Source organism: Penicillium digitatum, chromosome 3 (assembly GCF_016767815.1).
Source record: "Penicillium digitatum chromosome 3, complete sequence".
Classification (NCBI taxonomy): Eukaryota; Fungi; Ascomycota; class Eurotiomycetes; order Eurotiales; family Aspergillaceae; genus Penicillium; species Penicillium digitatum.
In genome coordinates this window covers 1,674,371-1,692,821 of record NC_089386.1, presented here as the reverse complement: position 1 = coordinate 1,692,821, position 18,451 = coordinate 1,674,371, and the positions used below count along the sequence as shown (strand labels likewise).

At 49.5% G+C, this 18,451-nt stretch overlaps 8 protein-coding genes across 8 annotated transcripts; 3 read left to right on the top strand and 5 right to left on the bottom strand.

The window, feature by feature from the left end:
• Window positions 1-482: 482 nt before the first annotated feature.
• Pdw03_8151 (glutamine amidotransferase type 1) lies at window positions 483-781 on the top strand (the record flags this gene model as incomplete). The annotated part of the gene is made up of 2 exons (XM_066101881.1): window positions 483-540; window positions 597-781. 2 exons carry the CDS (start codon window positions 483-485, stop codon window positions 779-781), a joined length of 243 nt encoding a protein of 80 aa, XP_065956964.1.
• A 31-nt stretch (window positions 782-812) lies between these two features.
• On the bottom strand, window positions 813-2,029 carry Pdw03_8150 (PAXNEB protein superfamily; the record flags this gene model as incomplete). The annotated part of the gene is made up of 2 exons (XM_014677804.1): window positions 813-1,513; window positions 1,567-2,029. 2 exons carry the CDS (start codon window positions 2,027-2,029, stop codon window positions 813-815), a joined length of 1,164 nt encoding a protein of 387 aa, XP_014533290.1.
• Window positions 2,030-2,326: 297 nt separating this feature from the next.
• Pdw03_8149 (RNA polymerase, Rpb8) lies at window positions 2,327-2,814 on the top strand (the record flags this gene model as incomplete). The annotated part of the gene is made up of 2 exons (XM_014677803.1): window positions 2,327-2,652; window positions 2,709-2,814. The coding sequence occupies 2 exons, from the start codon at window positions 2,327-2,329 to the stop codon at window positions 2,812-2,814; spliced, it is 432 nt and encodes a 143-aa protein (XP_014533289.1).
• A 610-nt stretch (window positions 2,815-3,424) lies between these two features.
• Pdw03_8148 (thiamine pyrophosphokinase-related protein) lies at window positions 3,425-4,452 on the bottom strand (the record flags this gene model as incomplete). The annotated part of the gene is made up of 2 exons (XM_014677802.1): window positions 3,425-4,352; window positions 4,412-4,452. 2 exons carry the CDS (start codon window positions 4,450-4,452, stop codon window positions 3,425-3,427), a joined length of 969 nt encoding a protein of 322 aa, XP_014533288.1.
• Window positions 4,453-4,738: 286 nt separating this feature from the next.
• On the top strand, window positions 4,739-5,425 carry Pdw03_8147 (DUF775 domain protein; the record flags this gene model as incomplete). The annotated part of the gene is made up of 1 exon (XM_014677801.1): window positions 4,739-5,425. One exon carries the CDS (start codon window positions 4,739-4,741, stop codon window positions 5,423-5,425), a length of 687 nt encoding a protein of 228 aa, XP_014533287.1.
• Window positions 5,426-5,972: 547 nt separating this feature from the next.
• Pdw03_8146 (MHYT) lies at window positions 5,973-8,318 on the bottom strand (the record flags this gene model as incomplete). The annotated part of the gene is made up of 4 exons (XM_066101880.1): window positions 5,973-6,757; window positions 6,836-7,472; window positions 7,539-7,724; window positions 7,782-8,318. 4 exons carry the CDS (start codon window positions 8,316-8,318, stop codon window positions 5,973-5,975), a joined length of 2,145 nt encoding a protein of 714 aa, XP_065956963.1.
• A 3,428-nt stretch (window positions 8,319-11,746) lies between these two features.
• On the bottom strand, window positions 11,747-12,535 carry Pdw03_8145 (Thioredoxin; the record flags this gene model as incomplete). Its single annotated transcript, XM_014677798.2, has 3 exons — window positions 11,747-12,044; window positions 12,157-12,323; window positions 12,533-12,535. The coding sequence occupies 3 exons, from the start codon at window positions 12,533-12,535 to the stop codon at window positions 11,747-11,749; spliced, it is 468 nt and encodes a 155-aa protein (XP_014533284.2).
• Window positions 12,536-14,244: 1,709 nt separating this feature from the next.
• Window positions 14,245-16,473, bottom strand: Pdw03_8144 (thioredoxin; the record flags this gene model as incomplete). Its single annotated transcript, XM_066101879.1, has 2 exons — window positions 14,245-15,912; window positions 15,979-16,473. The coding sequence occupies 2 exons, from the start codon at window positions 16,471-16,473 to the stop codon at window positions 14,245-14,247; spliced, it is 2,163 nt and encodes a 720-aa protein (XP_065956962.1).
• Between the last annotated feature and the right edge of the window lie 1,978 nt (window positions 16,474-18,451).

Below are 18,451 nucleotides of genomic sequence, written 5' to 3'. Positions count from 1 at the left end.
TGAGCAAATATGCAGGTTGCTAGCAAAGTGATTTCGAAATCGCGATTCATTTTCCAGTACGTTTCTCAGCAAGCACTCAGTGACGTATCAAAGAGCTTCAGGGGATTGACAGATTGTAGTTAAATAATCATGCAAAGTGGGGGGGGGGGGGGGGGGGGGGGGGGGGGGGGGGGGGGGGAGTTGGTGGGATATTCAAGGGTGAAGCTTACCATTAAAGAAGTATTAGAGTGTCGGGAACATAATTCAACCCCCAGAACTGCTTTTGGATTTGACCAGCAAAGCCAGGGTTGATTGCAGAGGAGAATAGAAGAAGAGAAGAGTAAAAAAAAATCGAAGAAAAGGAAAACCCAAGCATCTGCGCTAGCCCACTTTAGGAATAGTCATCTTGGCAAGCGAATTGCTGAGCATCGCTCTTGTGTAAATCATCATCTTCATTGACATTCGTTGGATACTCCATAATACCTTTATTATACTGAGATATCATGGGTTTCCTGCTACTGCTGTTCCTGGTATTCTTTGCACCCCTGATACTCTTTGTTGGTCAGTATTCCGCACCATCCTTTCTTAGTCCCGACCGCAATACTAACACCGAACAGCATGGCTTGCAGCTTCATCCTGTCTGGGGAATCGCCTCCGTTCTATACGACCGGGATTGGACGGATATGGAGCGAGCTACCTCCGCACAATGGCCAATTCGGGTCCTGCTATGTCCGAGCAGATCGAGATGGATGACATGCTAGCAGAACCAGGGACCCACCGACACTTCGACGAGGACGATTGAGTCTAAGGAATCACGCCAATCACCAAGCGTCTCAGAATTCAAGATCCGATTTCTTGGGCATTCCGCCAGAAGCCGACGCATCTTGCGCTTCTGTGTCTCCTTCGGCAGGTGGAAGACTGAACGGTTTGATCTCAAATCGCCGGCGGCTCAGAACAAACGCCCAATCCTGTCCAACATTTTGATCGCTTCCACCGCCGCGCTCATGCAATACTGGAAGCCGATGCGTCTTCAGCATACCCTGTGGTGGTTCTTCTTGGGAGGTCGCCGCTCCCGAGGTAGCCATGGCATCCGCAGAGTGCGGGAAGGGACAAAGCTCAATCACGCCGTCACTGAGGAGTTCGATCCAGCGAACCAGCCCCGACGAGCGGGGATAAAGAGACAAAGGCATGGTGACCATTGCGGTCACGCGGGTGCTATGCGCACTCATCAGCGCTTTGAGGGCGTGGAAGAACTGGAGCACATGTTCGGGTTGGCAGGCGTTCGGCGGGTAAATTGTGGGGTTGAGCAGAGAAGGAATGACGATCCGGTGGATTGCATTGGCGGCGCTTGATGTGATTGCGGTCTGGAGTCGTATAAGGATAGCGAGAAATGGTGACTCTTTTGAAGGCATAAGTGGGATGAAGGACATGTTTGTGATAGACGGATGGGCGAGACGTTTCGTGAGATCGAAGGCATGACAAAAAGCGGGAGCTTCCTTTGCTGCTATTTCCTGTTCCCCAGGATTAGTAGGGACTATATTGATCAGCATATTGAAGCTATAGGCAGCGTTTTGTTTCTTTACTGACCACCCCGCGAACCGGCGACTGCCCCAAATTCGCCCAATCGCTCGTATCGCCATGCAATTTTCATGCGATCATCCTTGCGCCTATCTGATCTCTTCTCATCCAGAGACTCCGCCGAGCCGATCAAACCAGGCAGACTTCGGCCCCATTGCTCTGGTACTCCAATCACATGAACCTTTTGCTCTTGGATTACGCCCTCCGCCGCGTAGTAACGTAGCAATGCGCCTGCAAAATCCGTGGTTCCATTTTCTTCAACCAATAAGAGTTTTCCCATTGGAAGCCCTGCATGACCTGCAAGAAGATTATCTAGAGAGCGAGTCCCGGTCGAGGTTGTTGGCCGTCCATCATCTGGGGAGGGGCGAATGCCCGGCGTGCTTTCTGGCGCAGCGGGCTGTGCGGTAGCATTGGGAACAGCGTTGCGGTCAACTCCAGGAGAAAGACTAATGTTTCGCTTGCGAAAAGACATGGCGGAAAAATTCAGATCAAGTAAAAAAATTCCAGTGAAAATACAAGGAGCTGGTGTCAAACCAGCGAAATCGTTATCGGCGGGACCAAAAAGGCGGCAGAAAAAAAAGCTTCAACTCTCCGATCAACCTCTCCACCTCCGACTCCAACTCTTCTTCCTCTTCATCACTCTCGCACCCCCAACTAGCATTTGCGAGCCTTCAAACCTACAATTTATTGTGTACGGTCACACGCAAATAATACGCCATACCGAAACCCCCACCTATAGACCGAAAACCCCGCAGTCGCAACCTTCATCATGTCCGACCCGCTCCTCTTTGAAGATACCTTCACGATCACCTCGATCAACGCCCAGAAGTATGACCGCGTCTCTCGTCTTACTTGCAACTCGAACGATGCATCCCTCACCTTCACCCTGGATGTGAACACTGAGTTGTACCCATGCGCAGTCGGCGAGTCGCTCTCTCTCGCTCTGGCCTCTACTCTCTCTCTGGATGGCAAGGAGGACACCCGCGCCAGCTGGAGGGAGGTCAGCATGGGTGACCAGACCCTGGCAGATGACTACGATTATGTTTGCCACGGCAAGGTGTACCGCTTTGAGGAGGGCGCCACTAAGGACACCATGTGAGTTTCGTTACTGAAGTGTTGAATTTTGCGGCAGTTAACGTTTCAATTTCCAGGGCTGTCTTTGTATCCTTTGGAGGTCTACTGCTCTACCTGGAGGGTCCCTACAAGAAGCTTGCTCCGTTGAGAATCGATCACGTGTACTTGCTGCTCAAGAAATAGGCTTGCAATTGTTGGAACTCTCTTTTTTTTTGCTTACGAACTTGGCATAGGATGAGATGGATCTTGGATTAATCTTGAGGCAAAGCCCAAATGGGGGAAAAGTCGGTGTATTTAAGCCAGACCGATGTTCATATCGTTCTTATGGGGTGCAGCGCAGGCGTTCTTTGCATTTTGATTTGGGAATACCAATAGACTATCATAACCAACATGATTTTCATGGAACTGATGAGATGAACCTTGACTTGATCGATAATCACAACATGTCTCGCGCGGGTTGACCTCTTAGTGCTATTATTGCTGATGGCAGCTGCGTAGTGTCCCTTCATCTCCCTGTCTGTGCTTTCCAGACTCAGAATCCCCGCTCGATTCAACTCTAGTGGCTCACTTTGATTCATATTCGCACTTTTGATTAGATCATAGTACGGTTGTCCCCATGCTTCCATCACACCATTTGCTGCCATATGGGGGGTTGCAAGTCTCACACAGACTGCCTCTGTTGCGCAGAGGGGAAAGGCACCCGCCCGAAACCAGAATTAAAACCGCATGTCAAATCGATGATTCTTATGTCCACGATATCGAACCTATGTCTCAGGCTATCGAACAAAAAATTCTACCTCGCACAATGCGAAGCAGTCGGATACTCCAAGCGACGATGCAATCTAGCAACAATTTGCAAGTAGTCCGGCTCATTCTCCGGCGTCAGCAGCCCATGCCTTACAAAGAAATCAATCATGATATTGGCACAATTAGGCTTGAACTCGCCGCGCGCCAAAGCCGCGCGCACCTCCGAAATCGACAACAACTTGAATTCCTCGACCTCGTTATCCCCCGGCTTCGGGATAATCTCAGGATCAAGCTTGAGATCGTATACATACTCAACCTCGGGCTGAATGAGGCCCGTCTCGCCGCCCGCGCGCACATCCCGCACATGCGAGTACGTGACACAGCCCACGGAGACAATTGCAGCGCGCACCACCGCCTCAGGCAAGGAGGCCTCTTCCATAGCTTCGCGGACGATACACGCAAACGGCGTCTCGCCGGTACACATGCCGCCGGCGACGGTGTTGTCAAGGAGGCTTGGGTAAGTCTGCTTGTTCTTTGCGCGGCGTGGTACCCAGATCTTCAAGCCAGATTCATTTTCCACGTAGCCGGTTAGATGGGCGCCGTAGGAGACGATGCCGAAGAGCGGGGTTGCAGCGCGCTCCATCTCGAGTAGGAACTCTCCGCCCGGGCCATAAACTGCGTAGGTCTCATTGCGCCAGCCTTTCAATACTTCGAATTTGTCTTGCTTCACGGCTTCGGCTATGTCTGCTGCGACAAGCTTGCTCCGGTGTGTGGGGGTGACTCCCGCGGGAGTCACTAGCGTCACGGTTTGCGCGGTCGAGTCGATGGCCCAGCTGTTCTCAGACCAGGGAAACTTCTCGACCACTGTGTTGAGGATGTAGCCGAGTGTACAGTTGTATCCGGATACTTTGAATGCATGGTAATTGTTTAGGTTCTCCGTGTATGCGGCGCGATCATCCTCGTAGTAGGGGAAGCTGCGTGGTGTAAGACGAAAACGCGAGTGGATTGAGCAATCGAGTTAGGACAGCTTTACTTATCGCATTCGCCGACCAGGTCTAAATTGGATTTGCCCATAGTGAATCCACTTTTTTAAATTCAGAAGCTGATCCCAATTGTGAGGTAGAAGTTGGAAGTTGATGCCAACCTTTTGTCCTTTGTTTGGCCAGGCCAAACCCTTATCGGCCGTCGATAAGGGCAGCCCCTCCCATATCATTTCATCATCGAAAAACAAGACAAAGAGAAGCTTGAAGAAGCGTAAAGAACTTTGTAAAGATCTTGATCACAGCTCACCCTTGCCAATCTCCAACGCACCAGCCTCTCAAGCTACTTCTAACTCCTCTAACTACTACCACCACCCACCATGTTCTCCGTCGTGGTCCCAGGCCGCCCGTGTGTAACAGACATCGTCGCAATAGATAGTCAGCCAAATGGCCAAGCAACCAAATTCGCCTTCACGATCCCAGTCACCCCGTCCCTTAGTGATATAGTCATTTTCTTCCTACCAGGAACAACCCTCCCACCAAACACTGGCGCTGCTATTTACGCTCAACTTCCAGACCCGAATACCGGCCAACCCTCCGACTTCCGCTTCATCGGCGCATTGGCAAACGAAAAGCCCTCAGGGATCTTCAGCGTTCGACCACCGGGAACTACAGTGCACCGCTCAGAAGCCGAGGAAGAAGACGACATGCTTGACGAGGGTGGAGCCAACGGCGCTGCTGCAACGGGCGTCATGACACTGGGAATTTCTATCGAAGAAGCGCAGAACATTGCGCCGCAGCTTGCTGCGCTGGAAGCGGAATGCTCCTCTGGTTCAATGTCTATGGCGCTGGTTCGACAGGCTGGTGGGCAGAGACAAATCTCGACGAAGGTGCTGGCGCAGCGCATTATTGGCAACGCGTTTAATTACCTCGCGAGTTTTGCGGAGAGTGAAAAGGGTCAGGACATTGTGCCGCTGAAGAGCTTTCATAATTGGTGGGCGAAATTTGAGCGTCGCATTGAGGCCGATCCCACGTTTTTGGAACGCGAGGATCCTAATGCTAATTAAGGCGTAATCTGTGGGATCTCTGCTGTCTAGTATGTTGGCATTGGATTGGCTGTTATTTAATTGATCAGCCAGTGCTTCATTGAAGATTGCATTTGTTTTCGACTCGCTCTCGGCGGGTGTGCAGAAATGAGTACATGACATCTCTTGCATGTATTGATTAACGAGTTTCTTTCGTGATGTGTGACGATTTTCTGCTTATTCTCTGTGACCTACTGGAGTTTATCTCATGTAAAAACAGGCTCTATCGTGGTTTTTTTTTTTCTCTTTTGATAATAAGACTTTTGGAAAAGCTGAAAAGGCACTACCCCTTCTGCATGGAAACATGCGCACTTTTGCATCGATATCATCTATCTACTCGTTAAAAAAAGTTATATATATGCATCCCGAGACTATTTAAAGCATTTTCCACGTAGAACAAAACGAAAACTTGAACCAACACACAAATCCCTGAAAACGCCAATCCAAGTTCTTCGACATGTGTCACCTCGCGCCAGTTGTGACATGCAAAAGGAAACCCCCCCCCCCCCCCCCAAAAGGGAAGAAGTAATCAACATGCAGTCGATCCACGTGAGACATTCTGCAACGACGCATCAGGCCTCATCCGAATACCTGGCGCATAGCAAAGACTATACAACTCATCGACATAAGTCGTTGGTGTAGTCTCAGCCCCTCCGACAATGACCGGCTTCGCGTCCCGGACACCGAGGATGTTCTGGTTCGACTTCTCAAGAAGGTGAGTAAAATCAACCCGAACCTCCTTTCGAACAGTGATATCCCGCAATGCGGTCGCGGTATGATCTACAATCGACTCCTGTGAGTGTCGTGAGCCGGAGCCCGAGTTCAAAGTCGGCGAGCTCTTGCGTGATGGCCACAGACGGAGGATGGCCATCTTAGCCGTGGAAGCAAGATCATTCTCGTGAGCGGTCGAGCCCGAGCGCACGTCGGTGCAGAAGAGTTCTTGGCCCAGTTCGCGGGCGAAGTCATCGCGGTCTGTGAGGGCTTCGTTTACTTGTTGCTGGACACGGAAGAGGCGGAAGGGTGTGAAGGTGTAGTCTTCGTTGGAGATTTGGGTGTCGAGCGTGCCAACGACGCAAAAGGCTAGGAGGGTGCAGGTGTTTTGTAGGGTGGTTTCTGGGTTGGAGGGTCTACTGCGGCAGGGAGCTATTAATGGGCGGGAGGAGAGTTGCGCTGCTGCGCGCAGGTCTTCGGGGATGGTGTTTGAGAGGGACCTGATGGAACTGGTGAGGTGGGCGCGGAAGTCGGCTAGATTAGGGAAGGATTGTGCTGCGGCGGCTGACTGGAGGTATCGTATGCAAGAGTCCATAGACCAGCCTTCCATGTGGGAGATTAGTTCCCGGTGATGGACTTGAAGTTGCTTGATTGGGAGGGTTGCGGAAGGGAGGGGGTTACCGATGCCCTTTGCGGTGAGGATCTCGAAGTGATCGTGGATTGTTGGACGCATCATGAAGGAGACGAGGTGTACCCCCTCATCAAAGCCACGATTTGAGCTTGCGTAGTCACGCATGTCGCGCAGGGAGGCGGCCAAGTTTGCTTCGGGAACGTGGATTCGTCGGGAAAGCATGCCTGTGACATGCTCGATGGTGGCGAACCGGAACCCCAGTGATCCCAGTCGTACTGCTTCATGTTTCTGTAGCTGGCGAACAGTGAACATGATTTGGCCCTTGCCCGTGCGGAGGGACGAGCGGCCCATGGCTCGAGAAATCCGAGAGATGGGGATAGCAGTAGAGATAACATCGTCGTAGAGTGTACCTAGTTCCTGGAGAGGCAGAGAAAGATCATTTGAGAGCTCTTGGGCCGTGACACAGAAGAGTTGCTTGAACAGGGTATCAAAGTCAGTTTTCAACTCCGTGTCGTTGTCCATAAACACTCCTCGGGATAGCACGTGTTTCGCAATGGCACTTTCTTCGGAATTCAGGCGATTGCGCATGAAGGGAACCAGATCTTTCACGACAGGCCAGTTCCGAGTTGCCCTAAAGGCCCATAGAAACGTAGGGTGGGTGCGGGTGAGGTCGTCGTCTTTGAATGTCTTGTTCGCTGTTCGTTAGTCGAGACTTCTCTAGGGCTATTATTCTCTGGGGACTAAGAGACACACCCGTCCGATATAATGATCAACAATCTTTTTTGTCGGAAGCAAAGCCTGCGTTGTAACCATGATTCGTCCAGTGGGATCAAAGTAGGCACCGGCGAGAACAAGCTGATGGGCACGTGTCGTCGACTTTCTGCGATTTCGCCCAGCGACGATCGCGCACATCGACAAGACCACACATGCCACACAGGCCTAAGGAGCAGTCAGTCTCCCAAGACCCCCAGATATTCGACGTAATCTCAGACATACCAGAACAGTGCAGATGATGACAACCTGACTCCTCGACAATTGAGTTCCCTTGATGATCCCGCGGTTGTGATCCAGATAGACCGTTCCCACAGCTGCAGTCCAATGCATGCCTGAGACAGCACCCGCCAATAGGCAAGCACAGATCCCTCGTCTCCACCAGCTATCCGTCCAAGATGCTCTCCATCGGAAGAAGATGCCCAAGGCGGCAGTGCTGGAGAAGATAGCAATGATCGCCGAGCCCACGACGTTGGCGACATGGTATGAGCACCTGTAGTTCGAAATTCCAAGTTGACCAACGTAGTGCATACCACAGACAGAGCTACCCGTGAGCAGGCCTCCGACGAGGATGCGAATATAGCCTGCCTTCTCCTCGACGCCCACGGCGTAGAAGGCAAATAGCAGGACCACCACGGGGAGGACAAAGGAAGTACCTGTGAATGCGACATTGTATAGGACTTGCACGTCTGACTGGCCTTCAGCTAGAACGATGGCACGATTGCCGATAAAGTGCATACACCAAATACCTATGCCACCCATTGTGATCGATGAGGTTAAGAGAAGGTACCTTGGTATTATTTCATGATGAGTTGCATGTCTCAATGCTAGAGCAGGATAGAATCTTCGGGCATACCAGTTGTATAGACCTGATCTCGATGTCCGTCGGTGAAGCAGCTCCAATGTGGTCACGCATCCCATTGCGCTGATCACATAAGAGAGGACGATGTACCCCGCCAGGTACGTGACACGTACCGGTGGCTCATGATATATCGTTACCATTGTAAAAAAGAAAGATAAGTAAGAGGGGTTGGTCTTCTGTTATTCGCACATTGGCGAGCAGCACAGATCGTTGGACGATACGATGTTAGAAGACGACCGTTCTAATCAATATCAACGTGACAACAAGGTGAGATTGATTTTGAGCATCAGGGTAGAGAACAAAGCAAAAGATGTTGAAGATCCCAAATTCCAAAACTACTGGAATAAGGTGCGAGATATATCACTTATAACACCAGGGTACTCCGCACATCAACCAGCCTAAGCGCCCTTCTAGTCTCATACTATAGCTCCACGGTACAACCAAACCCTCCGATTCTCAACAGATTAATCGACGTGTACTACGATGGCACCCTAGTCCAGTCGGGACGTGAACTCTACCTCAAGGGCCACGCATGGGCCTGCAAGTGACCCCCAGGCCCACAACTCGCGTGGCATGTACATGGAGACATCAAAAGTTTAAAAAAAAAAAACGAAAAGGTCAATGCCGAGGTCGATCTTACGCAAACAAGTTCGAATCAAAAATATTCAATACAATAGTACGAAATAAACAGGGGGTTCCAAGGCTCTTAGATTTGTTGGTATGGTAACCGTCAACATATCCGATCCGATCTAGATCGGATCGGTGCGGATACAGAATTGTGGGGGCAGGGCTTTGGGGGGCGTATCAGAGCCCTCACATAGCGCCCATTGGCCCGTGAGCATCGGACTTTAGTCTGTTAAGTGGTCTACATGATATACAACAGACTTTCCCGTGTCTCGATTTGAGACACCTCCGATAATGGGAGTTGTGTTAACCACGGAAACTACATCTCTAGACGGAGTCTCCGAGATTGTTTGTTCTTCTAACTCCCTGTGGAGTTCTCCGTGCAAATTTAAAGCATGGAGGGTTCGATCTACTGTTTGGATAAATGCTGGGAGCCTCGGGCCACGCTCACCAGCGAATTCAGCTGCATCTCAGCTGCGGTCATCCCAGAGAAAAAAAAGGGGGCCCACTTTGATACGCGCTTAGATGTCTCTCAAGTTAAAATTCGAAGACTCCACCTATTTGGAGTACAGATATGAGCGTTCTTCTGAATATGCATGTTAAGCATATTGATCAATCAGATGAGCCGCTATCACGAACGCCACTAAGAGTCCAACATGTTAGAAATCCGGCATTCGGGATATGCCCCTGGTTGACACGGCTTGGTACAAAAAGCCGTGATAGGATGACCGGCTAATTTAAATAAGATTGCCTCGGCGAAAACGAATAGGAGAAGAGATCAGAGAGCGCGAGCCACATAAAGTCCCACCTCCATGAGGATGCACATATAAAATTAAACCCAGATTTGGGAACCGTGTCCCAAGCGCGTTCTGAATTTCAAGAATTTTTCTCGCTGGATCACAGAGATTAAAGTTAAGAACGGATTCAAATAACAAACTTCTGATCGGTCTAGTTTTGGAGTCCACTCGGATCGTAGGGTCGTCGGCTAAGGGAGACAAAGAAGGGTAGGTACCTTATATGCAGTGGCTCCAGATGGATTCGGTGTGATGGATCTTCCTCAAGGCAGATAGACCAAAGTCACTAACGGCTACTGTGTCTTGTCAATCGCATGGCTAAGCATACGATGCATCAAATGTATCGCAAACTAGAGGTTAGGGTGTTGGCTTCGTCACATGTTTAGCTTGCGCAAGGTTTGATATAGATCGGTTCTCGTTCTCATTCTCTTTCTCGCTTACTCTGACTGAAATTACATGAGATATTTGAAAATCAAAATCAAGGCAGCCTTGTCATTGAAGTCAAGAAAGTGCCCTACGTTGTATTAACTCCACTTCCACAATGGCTCTTCATCTAGGTCTGATGTGCCTTCCAGTCCCTCTGCGGAAAAGACATCTTCACTGCGTTCCACCACTCCTTGTCCTTGAAATAACACCCTCTCCTGTCCCCCTCTGTCTGAAACCCGATCCCCTCACACACCGTGCCCACTCGCATATTCCACGATTCATCTCTACCCGATGCAGGCCGGTATTGTTGAATGCCCAGTTCAAAGTCCACTTGAGTGCCTCGGTTTAATAATTCTGGTACTCCTTTGAGATGCTGATCCCCAGTGTGGAGCATTGATGGTGGACCATATCTCGAGGAGATGACTCCAAGAGAAGCGTACCAAGAGGTACGAGTGCGCCGAACTCATGTTTTCCGTAGATGATCACAAACAAGTGTGAGTTCCTCTCGAGGTGCTTGGCACCGCGGAACGATGAGGTCCATTGGTCGTGGGGTTGATGCGCACCAGTTGATGATTGAAGAGGAAGATGTTTGAACATTGTTGAAGAACTCGGCATTTTCTGAGGGATTGTAACTCCTCATTTCCAGGGTCTCGGTTTGAAATACCTCTGAGATGACCTCTTCACCTTGACCACTGTCCGAATCAGTCGCCACACTTGAAGTGAGTGATTCTTCGATGAAGAGAAAGATGATGGAAAAGCCACAGCATCTGACAATTGATGTCGGCAGCTATTGAATTGCTTGCCGTCTTGTAGACACAATTCCCTCTCTCAGATCACATCTGCGCCACGCAGTTCAAACTTGTAACTCTTTCTATAGCTGTCTACCTTTCACAGCTACTTCTCCGGCCGTTTCAACCAAATTGTTCGGATGTCTCCGATCTTCTCTCTCCTTCAAATCCCCCCCCCCCCCCCCCCCCCCCCCCAGAATGGTGTTGAAGACATCTCTTGTCAAAAGATGTAACCAGTTGGAGTTTGACATCCAAATGGGAAGGACGTTGATGATCCACATATTGGACAACAATGTTCTACAATTCTGTCTACGATCATTCTACAGCGAACCCGTGGAAAAGCTCACTGCAGGTTGCTGCACGTAATTTGTCGATCGGGCTGCATGCAAGCCGTAGCACAGAACTAGTACCAAATGTACATATCTCTTTTCCACCTTAAACCCCACGTTTTAGGCAACTCTCCTCTTCACTTGCATATTTTACGGTAGAAATAAATAAAGTTCATTAGCCCAGGCCTCACAGCAAAATCACCGCATCGAGAAGCCAAAGCAAGCAAGGAGTCCACATCGCAAAGACACAAATATTGGTAGAATGGTATGTATTCAGGATTCAATTAGATTGCCCATCCCGCCAGATTAAAAAAAAAAAGGGTCATAGACCAATGGTATGAACAAGCACGAATCTCAATTTTCGAATCTATGCAAGGATAGCCTTGAGACCGGCCTGGATGGCAGGGGGGTTGGCACCCTTGACCTCCTGCTTGCGCTCACCACCGTTGTAGAAGTGGAAGGTAGGCATGGCAGAGACACCGTTGGCAGCGGCAACCTCGGCGAGGTCATCAACGTCGACCTTGTAGAACTGGACGTCGGTGTGGGCCTCACTGAGCTTTTCGAGGGTAGGGGCAATGGCCTTGCAGGGACCGCACCAGACGGCGTGGAAGTCGACGACGACGGGGCCGGTGGCCTCGGTGACCTTGGTCTTGTACTCCTCGGCGCTACAGGATTGTTAGCTGTTGTTGATGATGTTTTGCGAGATGACCAGAGAGAACTGTAAGATGATCCGGGATCCAAACATCGATGGGAATATGAGCGTGTAGTTGGACTTACGAGGTAATAGCAGTGACACCCATTTTGAGAGAAGAAGGCGTGAAGCGCGGGATAGGTGTGGAAGAGAAGAGTCGGGAAGCGGCGCACTGAACGGACGTCGATCGATTAAGTAGCGATGAAATTCCGGAGATGGTTCTGGGAGTCCAACGAAGAGATGAAGGCTTGAACTGGAGTGGATATAAGTATTTCAATTGGAGGGGTAGAGTGAGGGGCGCTGGGTTTTTATAGGGCCATGACGTTCCCAGCATAGACGATTAGGTAAGACGAGCTGAATAATGGATCGGAGCCCCGGTCTGGAGATCCGGAAGTCTCTGGAGCTTGCTGGGGGTTCGACTGGGATTGTTCCAAGGCTAGGAAGTTTTCAATGGCGACTTACCATGATGAGATTTGTCTGTTACAGAGTACTTTGTGTTTGATTCTCTTGTAACTCCGTACTTGATATCAAATGTCGCTGGAATCCAAGTGAGGTGAAGGGGATGACGTGCTCCCGACCTCGGGTCGCTTACGAATAAGATGGAGTCTGGAACTGTCAGCATTTCCCGCGACAACACTTCCACATGTCCCCAGGTTGTTAGCTGGTTAGTTTTGCTTCTTACCACTTATGCCGTACAACTACTCTGAGAAAAATGGTGAGAGTGCGATTATTCATAGGCCCCAAAATAAACGGAAAGATCTTCATCAAGCACAGGGCACCCAAGCGCAGCCTACTAAAAAAGCTCATTCTGGGTATCATGCAGCGTCGTCTTGTCCTCAATGCAGAGTTTCCCTCTTCTAACGTACCAACTGTCATCCGTAGCGAAAGATCCAATATCCTACACTCATTTCCACCGATTGACAAGTTGTATATTTTTATTTCTTCAACCGTCACGTCGCGGACTGGAAATGCGGTATATCAAAAACGTGAGAAAAGACGTTACATTGCTCATTTTAGACCACCCTAGCCACGTTTCTAAAGTATGTCCGGAGCCTAGCTATGAGGCTCCAACAGGTCGATGCAAATGGATTTTAACGCCGCATTGTCACTGTCACTAGCGGCCTCGCTAAATTCGGCGTTGCCCATGCGGAAAGCTCCCTAGGTAACATCTGGAAGTGCGAAGTTCCTATTTACTGTAGTAGCAAATCAAGATTGTAAAGGTCAGCATGCCGAGTTTGGCTGGCAATCCATTCGTGCACTTTCAGAACGAGCTTAGATGTTCATATATATAGTACAAGTACTCCGTAGATGGAGCCAGAATGCATATTATACATTCAGGTAAAGCTGTCCTTAAAGTGAAAACCCCAAACTTGTGCTGAATGCCATTCGCGAGCCCCATCGTCGATTGCCCTGAAGAATGTCTCTGGACTCTCATATACAGTAATTTGTAGAACAAGTTCCCAAGTAGGAACAGCAAAAGGTATCAATGATAGAGACTGTGGATCGTAATATTAGAAATACAAGAAGTCTTTTGGGCACCTGGGCAGGTTGCCAGCAATGGTGGCTGGGCTTTTGCTGAACACAATCAATCCATGGGAACCTCAAAAGTGTTATCATCACTAGATCTCAATGTATAATAACCCTGCTTGATCAGAAATGCAAGTCAATAGATTCCGAGAGAAAATGCCATGTCATATCAATATCACCATTCGAAGAATAGAAAGTCAAAAAGGTCAGAGGCGGACTATGTGCAATGATGAAAAGCGCTCGAAGGGAATAAGATTTTATGAACTTCGTAATGTATTCAAACCAGGGAGAAGAAGGAATAGAGACTATGCATATGGTGAAGATAGAACATGGGGCATCGAAGGGGGTATCAACAAATCGAATAGAAAGGACGAGCTCGCAAGGGCAAGAATAGGACACAGAGCGAGGGGTGTCAGAATCGTACAGATGGCCAGAGGGTACATCCTATGGCTCACGGATGGATATTCCGACAAAGGAAAGCAACAACGGGAAGGTTCAATGGACCTCAGTGGTAAGTTTGGTCTTAGTCGTAGCAATGGTTGATGGGCCAATGGCACCGTCTGATATGCCATGACACAGATAAGTGAGGTGATGGTAGGTCCAGTTTGACTGCTATTAAATGGCGATGGTGATCACTAATACCAAGTCTACTGGGCATAACCAATCTTGGCTCTCGCGCTGGGGATTCGCTGCAGTTCGGAAGGGGTGGTCTCCTCCAGAATGTAATCTTCTTCCGCGGAGATGGGGGTCAACGAGGGGAATCCTCTGAGCATTCCTTGTGTGGATATGGGACGGAACGCCGGGTTCACCACAACAGCGCGGCGGCCGACCTCGTTGTGCCATCTCTCAGTGGGGTAGCTGTCCGAGCCGTCTACGACTTCCGGATCGAGATCTGGTTCAAGGATATTGCTACTAAGACGGCGGGGCTCATCCATTGATTCAACATCTTCGGAAGCATCCGCCGGAGCCTCCACCGAGTCCTGGCCAAAGAATTTCAAATTCGATCCTGCAGGACTGCAGGGCTTTTGTGACATCCGACGGAAAAACTGGCCTGACATCCAAGATCCCTCGGAATCAATTGAAGCCAGAGACTGGGAAAGCGGCACGTTATCGGCTTCAGTGTCTACACCTTCAGAAGCCAACGATCGATGATAGCTTCGATTTGGGTTTTTGATATCCACACAGGGGCTAGGCGTTGGTTCACGCAAGAAAGTCTCATCCCTCTCGAGAGAGGACTCGAGAACTTCCTCCGGGATATCTGGCGACTGAAGACGGGAGTCAGGAAGTGAAAGAGGTTCGTCGCCAAAGTGTTCAGTGAACTTTGATTGAGAGCGCTTGACGGTTCCAGTGGGCATTAGAATCCTTGGGTGGGCAATCGAGGGCGGAGGCGATGTTTGGGTCTGAATTTTGTAGAAAGATTCGTGCGAGGCGTTGGAAAATTCAAGAACATTGTCGTGGAATCGCTCTTTGTACGTTCGCTTAAGACGGGAAGAACCACGCCTGAACAGGGACGTGATAGTGTTTCCCCGACGTCCGCTGGTGTCGGAAAGTCGACTTTCCGAGTCAACTCCTCTAGAAATGTCCGATGTGGAGCTGGGCCCACCAATTTGTGACTGGGCTGGGCTATTGATGCCATGGCGAAGTGACGAATGAGACGGGGAAAGGGTGGTCCGGGACATGCTAATATCGTTTGACGGGGCGAAGCTGGGACGTTGAACCAATCTCCGCTCACGAATGGAGCCATCATCGACGTTTCCTACTACACGAGAACTTTCCCGCGATTCGCGGCCAGGGTTCTCGCTGCCCTTGAAAGCTTGCAGCAACCACGATTCTTTCCTCGGTGCGACAGCTGTCGGTTCATCAACTAGAGGGGCAATGGTCTCTTCATTCAGGACAACATCCTCGGGTTCAGAGACTTCGGCGATGGATGGCTCCGGTTGAGTAATTTGAGGTCCGGGTTCGGATTCGACATGAGTGGCGGCCTGGAATTTTTGTTCTTCCGCCTGCTGAGCATCAGCCCTCTCCTGCAGCTTCCGCCGCAGCCTTTCCTGATCGTCAACCTGCTTCTTTTCCCGGCGGCGACGATCCCGATCCAGCAGCTCTCTCAAAGCCCCGGCATCTAATGAATCAGCGAGTTCATTCACTCGTCGTTTGGAATAGTAGAAATCTTCCTCAGACGTGGTCAAGGCTTGAAGCCTCTCTCTCTCCTGTCGACTAGACGATGGTGGGTTGCCGCTTCTAGCAGTCTGCAGGCGAGGGGCTTCGACATAATGAACGACAGGGCGTGGGGTCAAGACAGCAAAAGCATTGACCTTGTAGGTGTAAGGGTCAGAGATGTCCGACGTGGAGGAAGTGGCGGAGTTACGGATGGAGAGACTTATATCAGACAGGTACCGGTCGGCACGTCGACCATTTGCTTTTCGGCGGCGATTTTCCAGCACATTATCATTGGGGATATCGATTGGGGTGGACGACAGCATTCGAATCTCACGCTCCCGCATGATCTCGTTTGCTTTGCGCTTGCTCAGCTTTCGTCGTAGTTTATTCGGGACATGTGCATTTTGGCTTGGTTTCCGCCTCAGCAGCGAACCTGTTCTTGAGAGTAGATGGTCACGCGGCGGAGGGTCCCGTGGATGGTCGGCAGAAGTAGGGCGGTCAAGAGATAAGATAGGTCGATTTGAACGCACGAGGGCCAAACTGCGCCGGCAGTCTGCAGTCTCCGCCCGTGACGTGTGGTTGTTCGGGCGTTTGGACTTTTTGCGACCCAAGGTGGGCTCAACGGCGGTTTCAGCAAACGAGTGAAGATCAGCCGCTTCGGCACCGGTCACTTGGATGGTGTGCCGCTTGCTCTTGCGATTGAAGGGCCATATCGCCATGGCACTTTGAGGGCACAGGCCCAGGGACACGTGCGATCGGTTATCTCGGTTTGGTGTCTTGACAGTTTGACTGAAGTCATGGAGGGTGGAAATGAGAGTTGAAGAAAGTGACTGGGAGTCAGGGTAATGACATAGGCGTCATTGAGAGAATGGATAGGAAACGAGAAATTGCAAAGGTTGAGAATTCTATCCGAAGGGAAGAGACAAAGAGAGACACCCAGAAAGAGCGAGGAAGGAGAAAGGTGAAAACTGAAAAGGCGAAAAAAAAAAAAAATTGAAAAATTGAAAATAGGCCCAAAGGGAAATCCAGATATGGGCCATGTATTTTGCCTGAAAAACAGGACTTGGCATTTTTGCTTTTTCTTTGTATTTTAGTTATTGTATGTTATTATGTTTAATAGATTGTATATTGTATTCTATCTATTCATTCGATATTGTTTTGTCCAGCTGGGGTACCTGGTACGGCCCTACGTTGTTCAACAGTCTCTTGTCACACTGAGAGTCTAGATTTCTTTTGGAAATTGGCAGTTGACCTGTGGAGAGATCCACTTACTGTGGACTTCAGAATGACGCACTGTGAAATTTATAAATATAGACATCCCTTTTGTATATTCTAGTGTATCTTCGACATGGATTATCTAATTCTTTCTATCCACCGGTTACCCATATTTTGGAAATGTGGAATATTGGCCCTTGACCCTGACTCCGTACAACCAAGTCCAATGTCCAATGCACACCCTCGTGCCCTCTCACGCGGGAAAAGCCAAGCCACCGTTTAAACGCCCGGTGGAGTCCAGACTGAGACCGGCATAGCCTTTCGTTGGGTTGACACGCGGGAATGGAGTCTATATTACGCAATTTACCAGGACCTGGTTCAAAAGTGTCTGTCCCTTTAAAACTAGTCATCGGAACCTGTAGGGACTACAACATATATGTTAGCATTGTAAGGGGAAAGATATCGTGCACATGCTTGAATGGAGAAATGATCGGCGGGATTCCCTTATGGGGATGTCTTACTTTCCATAGGATAACAATCTATTTCCCGCTAAATCCAATTCTGATGCCTATTACGGAGCATATTATTACAGATTGTCTTGCCCTTTCTGCCTTGGTTCGATTCAATATCATGGACAATCAAAGGCGTCTAACAAGCTAATACGACACAAGGAGTACGGAGCATTACGATGCTAATTACTAATTATATTCATTGAGAATCCAGCTACTTGCAAGGTATCCTAATATTTGATTTTTGATTCAAGATGGGTCAGATAAGATCCAGGGTGTAGAGTCCCTCCTTGCCTCTATAATATCCACCCTTTATTGTTATACTCCGTAGTATTATATTCCCTACTCCACAACTACGTAGTAGTTATCCCACCTGTGCATCTTCTCTCCCGTGTTCTATAGATACCCCGAGGCCCCCTACCATTTTAACCTTTACAGCGTGGCTTTACAACATCAATACCATACCTCCGGTCTCAGATTGTTCCACCACGGTTCCTGCATTTTGATCGCAACGGTAGACCCTCAGTTCAGTTGCCACCCTCTGATCTGACAACGGAGAACGCTGTTCGGTCTTAGATGCCAAGAGCAACTCAGAGACACCGTCTAGAATCCGATTTCGTAGGGGGTTTGAGCCACTCAATCTGCAAGGAGCAGAAAACCGCGACATGCAAAGTCCGGTATTTTATTATTTGATTTTTACCAAAACACAAGCTTAGAAAGGCTGGGAACATTTGATGTATCTCATTCCCGATCTCATGCTCCAGTACTCTACCCCGTACAGTTTAGAGATGTATGCCCATTGCTCAATTTGACAGGACTCTAGGTAGGGCTGGGAAGGATCGGGGCAAGCCATTGAGAATTCGCCACGAAGGCGGCCGCCACCGCAACCCACCCAAATCGGCCAGGGCATCTCAGATCGCAACCAATGACTTTACTACATATGGAGTACTCCGCACCCATAATCCAATTGGAT